The sequence below is a fragment of the Drosophila miranda genome, chromosome XR (genome assembly GCF_003369915.1).
Source record: "Drosophila miranda strain MSH22 chromosome XR, D.miranda_PacBio2.1, whole genome shotgun sequence".
NCBI lineage: Eukaryota > Metazoa > Arthropoda > Insecta > Diptera > Drosophilidae > Drosophila > Drosophila miranda.
In genome coordinates this window covers 27,822,144-27,833,083 of record NC_046674.1, presented here as the reverse complement: position 1 = coordinate 27,833,083, position 10,940 = coordinate 27,822,144, and the positions used below count along the sequence as shown (strand labels likewise).

Genomic DNA, 10,940 nt, shown 5'->3' with positions numbered 1-10,940 from the left:
CATGTATATTATAACTTTGTCTTCCTTTACCATATCTGCAAAAATGTTGTTTGTGAATCTTTGAAACACCGCCGATGCATTTCGTAACCCGAACGGCATCCTCAACCATTCGTATTGTCCCATGGGGGTCGTGAACGATGTGTATTTAACTGAATCTTTATGCATAAATACGTGGAAGTATCCATTCTTCAGGTCTAACTTGGTGAAAAGTCTTTTCCCTGACAGTTTATCTAGTAGGTCGTCTATCAGAGGTGTTGGGTAATTGTCCTTTATCATACCTTTATTAAGTGTGCGATAATCGACGCACAGTCTCAACTCTCCCGAATTCTTTTTTACCAGTACTATAGGCGAAACGTATTCTGACTCACTGGTTCTGATGTAACCTTTTTCTGTGTATTCGTCTATCATTTTCTGTACTTGGGCTTTTTCGCTATACGACAGTCTTCTAGGTGGGCAATGAAACGGTTTTTCGTGTTCGAAATTCAACTTCATTTCCCACTTGGTTTGTGGTAAGTTTGGTCTTTCTGCGTTTACATACGCTGTCCTAAACATGTATTTAAGTCGTCCTGCGAGTTCTTGGCTACAATCTGTCCCTACTTTCAACTCCCAGTCGTTTTCTTTGTCTGGATACTGGCTTGGTAGTTCGTTGAAATTGGTTTTTACGCTCTCGCAGGTATCGCTGTCTTCCAGACACTCAACCATTGCAGAACACTCATTTTCTACCTTGCCTCCACTTTCTACTTCATGCTTATTCTCTTTATCACCCTCATCTTTAACTTCACATTCATATTCTCCTAAACACTCATTCTCTATTTTCCACTCATTTTTTTCTAAACACTCATTTTCTCCTAAACACTCATTTTCTTCTAAACACTCATTTTCTCCTAAACACTCATTTTCTTCTAAACACTCATTTTCTCCTAAACACTCATTTTCTTCTAAACACTCATTTTTTTCTAAACACTCATTTTTTATTTCACACTCGTTTTTTGTCTCACTCTCCTTCTCCTTGCAAATGTCACTTACAATTTTAAATTTGCATAAATTCATAAAATCCCTACCTAACACAGCCTCATAGCCCATCGACTCGTCTGCCACTACTAGTAATTCAAAGTTGATTCGATTTTTGTTAATAATTACAAAACTGGGTATTTTACCAAAGATGTTAAGTTTGCTATTATTTAGTCCAACATAAGCGTAATCCGCATTTTTATTCAAAATAAATTCAATTTCTCTGTTTTTCTTGTCTTTGTTAAACTTATATAAACTTAAATCATCTTCTTTGATTTCGTTCGAACTTAATCGTGAGCGCTCTTCCACTTTATTTAGGTTATTTTCCGACTGGTGCTCTAGACACGATAACTTCATAAAACTTATTGGGGTCCCTGAGTCGATGAGGCAATCTAAGGACAAGCATTTGTTATTGTAATTGCTAATGTATATATTAAATTTGTATATATAATCGTTATGTACCTTGTACTTCTTTTCGTCACAGTGTGACACCTGGTGACTCATGCTGCCGCATCCGTAGCACGCTCCTCTTTCGCGCTTGGGCTTGCGGCACTCCCCTGCCACGTGGCCCAAAGAGTTGCAGTTGTAGCAGCGAATGGGTGTTGGCGAGGCTCCAGTGTTTGCCCCTTCAGTTGAACCGTACTTCTTTGGCAGCATGATCTTCTCGAACGCCTTGAGTAGTTGATATGGAGCGCCAAAGCACTGCATGTGGGCTTGCCTACGCAGGCCTACATCTGGGATACCTTCGATGACTCCGTCAATAAACTCCTCGTCGTCAATGACTATGCGGGATGCCAGCGACACTTTGGCGTTGAAGTACATCGAGAACTCCTCGCCACGTGCCCATGAACGGGACTCGAACTTGCGACGGAGCAACAGTTTGCTTTCCTTGGGATGGAAAGTGTCTTCCATGACGTTCAACAATTGATCGATTGGCAGCGACATGTGCTCCGGACTCGAATGCAGCCACACCAATGCTTTGTCCTTAAGCTTCGACATTAGCAGCATTAGTAGCTTCTCATCCTTCAGTTTGTTCACTTTTGCGACGGCCTTAAACTGCGCGATCCAAGTTGTGACGTCATCGTTGTTTCCAGAAATGTTGCCATGATATGTTGGCAACATGTCTTTGGCGGCATTTAGCAACATGACGCCAGCGTCATTGCTGGCGGCTGGTGTTGTGTTCTCTCCTCTCCCTTCCTTCTCCCTCTCGCTCTGCAGCTTCAGCAGCTCGATTTGCAGTTTTAACATTTCAACCTCTGCTCGATATTCGCCATGGTTGTTGTTGTGCCCAGGCGCTTGCGGTGCTTTTTTGTTCTTCTCTTTGCGTTCGCTCTTCGTCGAGTCTTGATCTGCGGCCGCCTCATCTTCCCTCTCGTTCTCGCATGTTTCGGCTGCCGGTGGTCCCTGTCCCCGCAGCTCTACTGGTATTTCGTTAAGTCTCGCTGCCATGGCAGCTTTGCTTCCACCTTTTGGTAGATTGAGGGACTCCAGCCATTCGCGCAGCTGGGCGGCCGAGAACTCCTCCGTGCCGACCAAGTCCGACATGTTTTTTTTCAGCGATGGCGTCTTCGACGGACGAGATAATAAAAATTTTCGCTATTTTTCACTGGCGGCGATTGATCGTATCCCACTTCTGAAATTGTAGGCCGTCTAACCCGGGAATTGTAGTGACCAATATCGGTGCGTGAGTGAACTGTATAGGTATAAAAACACAAACCCGGTGATTTAATGTAACTCTTTTTTATTAGCTGCGCGTCCGTCTCTCACAATCGCCATTTACAAAGTGCACTCACTCTCTCCTCGATGTTTCTTATCCGATATCTCACTATTGGTATTTCCCACCGAGTGTATCGATGGTGCGGTAAATACCAATGCGCGCTGTATGCTATTTTAAATACTAGTTGAATGCCTCACTAATTATTACCTTGCTACACATGCCACCTGGTAACCAGCTTCAAGAGGCGTGGACGTCTGTCGACAATCTTTCAAATTGTACTGTTCGAGCAACTCTCTAATATACTTCCGTTGGCTGATTGAAATCGCACCCGTACTGCCTTCACGTTTCACCTCAATACCTAAAAAGTATTGCATAGGCCCGATGTCAACCACATCAAATTCTGCTGCGATCTGTATCTTGATATCAGATATATCATCTAGGTGCTTACACGCCAAAATAATGTCATCTACGTAGACAGCTATTAGACACATATTTTTACCTGGCTTACAATACATACAGGGTTCGTTGACAGTCGGTATAAAGCCAATGCGTCTCAGCGTTGCATCCAACGTAGAGTTCCACACTCTTTCTGATTGTTTTAGGCCATATATACTTTTGTGAAGCCTCAAAACGTGATTTGGGTGAACTTCGCTGATGAAGCCCTCAGGTTGTCTCATAAAAACCTCATCTTCCAATTCGCCGTTGAGATACGCCGTGACAACATCCATTTGATGTAGGTGGAGACCATGTTCGACTGCAAGTGCAATTATCAACCTGATAGTTGCGTGGCGTACAACTGGTGCAAATGTTTCCTTGTAGTCGATCCCGTAGCGTTGGCTACAACCTTTCGCCACCAGACGTGATTTGAGCCTGTTCACGCTTCCATCCGGATTGGACTTAACTGCATAAACCCATCTGCATCCAATGGACTTTTTCCCGCTAGGCAATTTAGTAAGCGACCACGTGCCGTTCTTCACGAGAGATTCGTACTCGTCCTTCATTGATGCTTTCCGTATCTCGCCTTCAGTAGACCGTTCAGCTTGTGCGTAGTTTTGTGGAACTTGTACGTCTGCTGCCAGTATCGCATTGAGCATATGATACTGCTTCCTTGGTCGTCCTGGTTTGCCCGTCCGTACTATGGTTGGGCGTCCTGGTCCTCTTATTGGTTCTGGAATTACAAGAATGTCATTACTAGACCTAATCTCCTCATGATTTTCTGGCTCATTTTCTGGATCTTTAAATTGCTCGCTATCCATTTCGGGTTCAGAGTCCTGGTTTTGTTGAACCTCAATTGATGCCATGTCATTGGAACATGATGCATCTAGTTTGCCCCCTTCAGGTTCTACAAAAATGACATCCCTACTCTCTACGAGTTTCCTGGTTTCTTTACTGACCAAACGGTATGCTTTGGCTGTATCCGAGTAGCCCACCATTATATACTCTAAGCCTTTCTGTGCGAACTTTGATTTCTTTGTTTTATCTAGAGCTATCGCTACTGAGCCAAAAACTCTTAAATGCGATACCACTGGCTTTCTACCTGTCCATATTTCAAAAGGTGTCACCCCGCTCAAGCAGCTGCTTGCCACTCTATTTCGCAAATACGTGGCAGTTCGAATCGCTTCTGCCCAATAGCATTCATTTAACCCAGCATGCAGCAGCATACTTCTTGCCATTTCTACCAATGTTCTGTTGGCCCTTTCTGCAACTCCGTTTTGTTGAGGTGTATATGGCACTGTTAAGTTTCGCTTTATTCCATTTTGGTTTAGGTAATTATCAAAAACGTTTGATATGTATTCTCGGCCATTGTCGCTTCGTAAAACCTTGACTTTTCTCCCAGTTTGGCACTCAACTTGACTTTTAAATTCTTTAAAAGCCTCGAAAACCTGATCTTTGGTTTTTAGGAAACTTACTGATACATATCTTGAACAATCATCAATAAATGTGGCGAAATATCGATTGCCTCCCATTGACTGCTTTTGCATTGGACCGCATACATCAGTATGTATTAAGTCTAGAACGCCCTTTGACCTGTTTGTGCTCGATTGAAATGGTTGCACGCAAATTTTACTTTTTGCGCATGTTGCACACACTTGTTTTGGGTTGTATATGCCCTTGAGACCTATTACCATCTCCTTGTTAACCATTTCCTTTAATGCGTCAAAATGTACATGGCCGAACCTATTGTGCCATTTGAATGCATCTGCCTCAACATTTACAATGTTCATACACTTTTCCTGATTGTCCTGAACCATAAACAATCCATTTTCCAGATGTGCCTTTATAACTATTTTTCCGTTTTCAAAAATCATCGCTTGATTTTTCTCAAACACAACTTTTTTTCCATGTTTTAATAGTTTTGTGACCGATATAACATTGTACTGCAAATCTGGTACCAAGATAACCTTTTCCAGCGTAACGGATCTATCACCGAACTTTACTTGAACAGTTCCATGCCCTTCAGCAATAAGTGATTTACCGCCGGCTAAAAATACTTTTTGATTATCTTCCGTGAACGACACAAAGCGTTCCTTGTCACAACATAGATGCGCCGTTGCGCCACTGTCTATGCACCATGCATTTAACATCTGGTCATTTGGCTTAGCTAAATTTAGGATTGGTACATATTTTTCTGGTTCCACTTTGGCATATTCGGTTACGCAAAGCATTGTACCCAATCTTTCCCCGCTTTTACTGTTTGCGCCCTTGTTGTTTGCTCCTTCCTGCTTGCTTTTAGCACGGCATTCCGATTTAAAATGCCCTTCCTTTCCGCACTTAAAACACTTTTTGCCCTTCTTAAAGTTTTTCTTAAAATTGTTGTTGTCATAGCTGACGTGTAGTTCCGCGCTACTTGTAATTTCCTTGCTAATGCTATCTTCCTGCCTATTCGCTTCTTCAGAAATTTTTATTTTTAGCATGCTCAAGCTCGGCAAATCATCTCGCGTCTCAATCGCAGCAACAAAACTTTCATACGATTTAGGCAAACCATTTAGCAACACAACTGATAAGATCTTTTCATCAACCTTTATGTTGACCTCTGCTAAAGCATCGTGTACCACCTGGAATTTCCGCAAATATTCCTGTGCACTTATACCATCCGACATTTTTAACGTCAACAATTGTTTAATTAAAAGCACTACCCTTGCTGGTCCGCTTGGCCTGTGAATTTTATTTAGCTTTTGCCATGCCTGTGACGACGATACACAATTTTTAATATTGTTTAGTTGGGTCGATTTAACACAAAGTAAAATTGACGCCAACGCCTTTTGATCCTTTAGTTCAAAAGCTGCACGTTGCTCATTTGTTGCACTTTCACTAAGCTCAATTTTACCACTGACGATTGGCCACAAATCATTTTGTATGAGAACACTTCTCATCAAAACTTCCCATGTGCTATAATTGTTTTCGTCCAGTTTCTCAATATTGAAATTTATATTTCCACTCATTTTTGATACTTATTGTCCCACAGTGCAAAATTTGTAACTGTCGATCGTCTCATGCACAAAGCAACTACGACGACAATACTGTTGTCCGTGTCTTTCTTTTGTTTTTTCGTTTTCTTTTAAGTATCCCTCCGAGTTGCTATTTACACACACACACTCGCGATTTTCTATGCCTTGGTATACACACTTTTGGGTATACACACTCGCGGTTTTGTGCGGCTTGGCATACGCACTTTTTGGTATACACACTTGAGTCTCCGTTCGCTTTTGTGTTTCTTGATCCGTTGGGACTGCTTTATTTTGGACTTTAAACCACGGCAACGGTCCGATTCGCTGCAAAAATCTAATCAAAAAAACACAATGCGAATTTGTTCAACTTGTTCTTTTGCCTTTCTATGTACACACATACACTAATGAGTCTATGCCATTTTTTTAGCACTGCTTTTCACTAAGCACCAAACAATGTTTATTGTTTCTCACTGTTTCTGTTTTATACTGTTTCTGGGTGAATTGGTGTCTGGGCCCATAACCTGTTAAAGTTATTTTATTTGTAAGACAGCAGAAGATTAGTATACAGAATTATATGTGCTTCCGAGTAACATACGCAAGAGACAGACGCCGAAAGAAGAATATCGATATGAGAACATCGATATGCAGCAGGGCACATGCGCAGTGTTGTTAGAGATCAATATCTAATTATCGTGGCGGTCACTTTTAACAGTATATATATGCTTAATCAGCATCAATAGCCGAGTCGATTGAGCCCTGTCTGTCTGTCCGTCCGTCCGTCCGTCCGTCTGTCCGTCTGTCCGTCCCCTTCAGCGCCTAGTGCTCAAAGACTATAGGAGCTAGAGCAACGATGTTTTGGATCCAGACTTCTGTGATATGTCACTGCTACAAAAATATTTCAAAACTTCGCCCCGCCCCGCTGTCGCCACCGACGCCGCCGCCTACAATAATTCTGAAGACCCCAACAATTCGGCCTCTGCCGAAGTTCCTCTGCCGCGTTCATCGATAGGTTTCTTTAAGAATTATAATTCTAGATTTAAGCAGTCACATTCTGATATTCAATAAAAGCACTTCGCTAAAGTGAACAGAATCAAAATAATCTTTTATTTTGTCCTTCGAATAAGGATAAAATTAACTTATACCCTTTTTGGGGTCGGAAATGGTTCTGGGTGTTACACACAATTGCCACAAAACTAATACATATATCCCTCATACTCTATAAGTTTCGGGTTTAAGAACAGACGCACAGACTCGTTTGTTCATACGAATGGAAATATTCATACGGCCGAAGAAGCTGTCTGCTTCGCGTTCCAGACTTCTGTCCAAATTAATGTACTCTCTGCAAGGGTATACACATTTTATCTTGTGCCAACAAGCTACCAGCAACGCGATGGCAGATTATCTCTCTCACTTTCGCATGCTGCAAGCTAAAAAAGCATGCAAAGAGAGAGGCGTGAGAGAGATAGAAATATTCCAAACGGTTCTGCGTCGGATGCGGCGGCGCACGACCTCTGACGAGCCTGTCAAGCAAACGACAAAAGTTACACCAACACCAACAATTGTTAGAGAATGTGAAGTCCCTAATTTTGCCTCTGCGCTGCTACCAGACAGAACAGCAACCAAACGAGAGCATGTATTTCTATCACTCGCTCCTCCCCTCGCACGAACCCGAACGTTTTCTTTCTCGCTTATATTTATGTATGTACGTCATACGTACATATACAGTTATGTAGCAGCGCCAGCACACCGAGAGCTTGTGTACAGTGCAGCCATTTAAGCATATTTTAAGACATAGCTTGAAATGGCTTATACAATTTTCAAAATGCTTTTACAAGCAATTTAGTATTTTATTTAAATACATTCAGCTTTTTTTTAGCGTTAGATGTATATTTCTTCTCGTCTGGATTTTATTTTTGCATACGAATGATTGCATCTAGTTTGTTGGGCTGTAGTGTATTGACACTCAGACTTGAGCACGCGTTGTCTTCAAGATTCTCTTTTATTCTATCTCCCTTGGATGGTGTGACCGTATATAGATATTAATATAATACCTAACACGCCTCTCCTTAGATGTTTAATATACATGTCATTTACAAATCTATTTTCTTATAACAATTTGATTTGTGTACTTAATCTAATTAGCGTATATAAAATTTATGTGATTTCGTATTTTTCTTTCTTCTTAATCTGTTTAGTATTTGTACATAATTTGATTTCATAATTCCTTTCTTTATATTATTTTATTGTTAAATACGCTTTACTACCTTCCCTGCCTCACGTGGTCTCAACTCTCTCCTGGTGGGTGTTGGTTGAGAAACTATTTGTTCATTGTTGGTTTTGGAATTGTCATCTACTGAACAATTGCTTTCGACATCAGGTGTTTTCGCATTAGGCGATGTATGATTGTTAGTGCTTTGGTTTCTAATTTGATCCAGGTGACGTTTTATTTCTCTGTTATTGTTCGCCAAAATACAACAATACGAACGCAGGCCCAGTTGTTGTTTTACAGTTGCCTGAGTCCAGCTTGCTTTGTTAGGATTTTTGTAGTCCCTAACCATAACTTTTTGACCCTTTAAAAATTCTGTGCTTCGTCTACCTTTGTGATTTACAACACACTCAGTCTGTTTTTTATTTATTATGCTTTCGACCGTAGGCGGTTTTAACAACGAAAATCTTGTTTTTAGTGTACGACCAAAAAATAATTTAGCAGGAGATTCGCCCGTAGTACAATGAATCGTATTTCGGTAATCGATCAAAAATCTATTTAAAATTGTATTAAAATCTTGTCTTTCATTAGCCTTTATGTTTGCATATAGTGATTTCTTAACAGTCTTTACAAAATTTTCTGCTTGACCATTAGTCGCTGGATGTCCTGGAGCAGTAAAAATGTGATTAACACCATTGTTTTTCATAAACGTTTTAAAATCATCAGAAGTAAACTGTCGTCCATTGTCACTAACTAACACGTCTGGTAAACCATATCGACAAAATACTTCTCTAAGCTTGTTGATAGTAAACAATGAAGTTATTTCCTTCGTTTTGAATACTTCTGCCCATTTTGTATAAGAATCTATAATAACCAATAAATGAAAACCTCTAATTGGTCCTGCAAAGTCTATGTGTACTCGACTCCAAGCCTTTCCTGTGGATTTCCACGGTATTAACAGACTCTTTTCTGGACTTGATTGTAGTTCCTGACAAGGAATACAATCTCGAATTAATTTCTCAATTTCAGAATCCATGCAAGGCCACCACACATAAGAACGTGCTAACATTTTGGTTTTTACTATTCCCAAATGCGATGCATGAAATTCTGCTAAAATAGCTTGTCTCAGTTTGGTTGGAATTACTACTCTGTGTCCCCATAAGATACAATCATATTCCACTGAAAGTTCATTTGTTTTAGAGATGTAGGCAGAAAACTCGCTGCCTTTTAATCTTGTCTTCGAACCAGTGTTAATTGCCTCACAAACTTTTGATAATATTGGGTCACGTCGTGTTTCACGAGCTATTTCTTTGAAGCTAATTTTGAACACCTTTTCGGACTGTATAAAATGTATGTAATTATAGTCTTCGTTTGGTACAGCCGTTTCCCATTGAGGCATTCTTGAGAGTCCATCTGCTATATTTAAGGTCCCCTTTATGTGTTCAACTGTATATTGAAAACCTGACAAAGTCAGTGCCCATCTTTGCATTCGAGCAGAGGCCATCAATGGAAGTCCTTTCAGGTCTCCAAATATGCTTAGTAATGGTTTGTGATCTGTTCGAAGGATGAACTTGTTTCCTAAAAGATACTGTCTTAATTTACTCACACAGAACACTATAGCCAGGGCCTCTTTCTCGATTGTACTGTAATTATGCTCGCTTTTGGATAATGCTCTTGATACAAATGCTATTGGTTTGATATCTTCATTGCATTTATGTGATAAAACACCTGAAACTGCATGACTGCTAGCATCAGTCGTTAATACTAACGGTTGATCTGGGTTGTAGTGAACTAAAACTTGTTCAGAAGTTACTTCTTTCTTTACCTCTTCATATGCACTCTGACATTCGCGTGTCCAATTAAATTTTGTATTTTTCTTTAATAATGCATATAAAGGACTCATTATCTGAGCGAAATTATTGATAAACTTTGAATAATAATTTACCATGCCTATGAAAGCTCTAAGCTGTGATACGTTTTCCGGAGCCGGTGCAAACAATACACTCGCAACTCTATCATTGTTTTTGCTCAGTCCTATCCTGTCAATTGAAAATCCTAGGTAACAAATTTTGGATTTAAAGAACTCACATTTCTTGTCATTTAATTTAAGTCCAACTGATTTCAGTTTTCTAAGTACAGCTTTTAGGTTTGAAATATGTTCTTGAAGATCTCGTCCTGTAACTGTTATGTCATCTTGATAAACCACAACTCCTCGCATACCCTGAAACAACCCTTCCATTGTTTTTTGAAAAATAGCTGCTGCAGTTTTTATACCAAATGGTAAGCGTTTAACTTTCAATAGTCCAATATGTGTGCTCCAAGTACACAAATTTTGAGATTGCTCATCTAAATTTAGCTGATTGTAAGCATTTGACAGGTCAAGTTTTGAATACAGTGTACCCCCTTCAAGCGCTGCAAAAATGTCGTCTATTCGAGGTAGTGGATACTTTACGTCGACTAAAGACCGGTTTAATGTAACCTTATAGTCACCACAAATTCGTATGTCACCGTTTGGTTTTAAAATCGGTACCAAAGGTGTTGCCCATTCAGAACTAAC

At 40.3% G+C, this 10,940-nt stretch overlaps 1 protein-coding gene across 1 annotated transcript; it reads right to left on the bottom strand.

Annotated features, from left to right (window-relative positions):
• Positions 1-1,170: 1,170 nt before the first annotated feature.
• LOC117186722 lies at positions 1,171-2,942 on the bottom strand. Its single transcript, XM_033387839.1, has 2 exons — positions 1,474-2,942; positions 1,171-1,403 (listed from the first exon to the last, which is right to left on the bottom strand). Exons 1-2 carry the CDS (start codon positions 2,554-2,556, stop codon positions 1,374-1,376), a joined length of 1,113 nt encoding a protein of 370 aa, XP_033243730.1. The 5' UTR covers positions 2,557-2,942; the 3' UTR covers positions 1,171-1,373.
• Between the last annotated feature and the right edge of the window lie 7,998 nt (positions 2,943-10,940).

Excerpts from the sequence above, each read along its gene's own strand:
- LOC117186722 (XM_033387839.1), bottom strand. The coding sequence starts at position 2,556 with ATGTCGGACTTGGTCGGCACGGAGGAGTTCTCGGCCGCCCAGCTGCGC. Across the intron at positions 1,404-1,473 it reads GTGACGAAAAGAAGTACAAG|ATTGCCTCATCGACTCAGGG; the intron begins GTACATAACGAT and ends GCTTGTCCTTAG.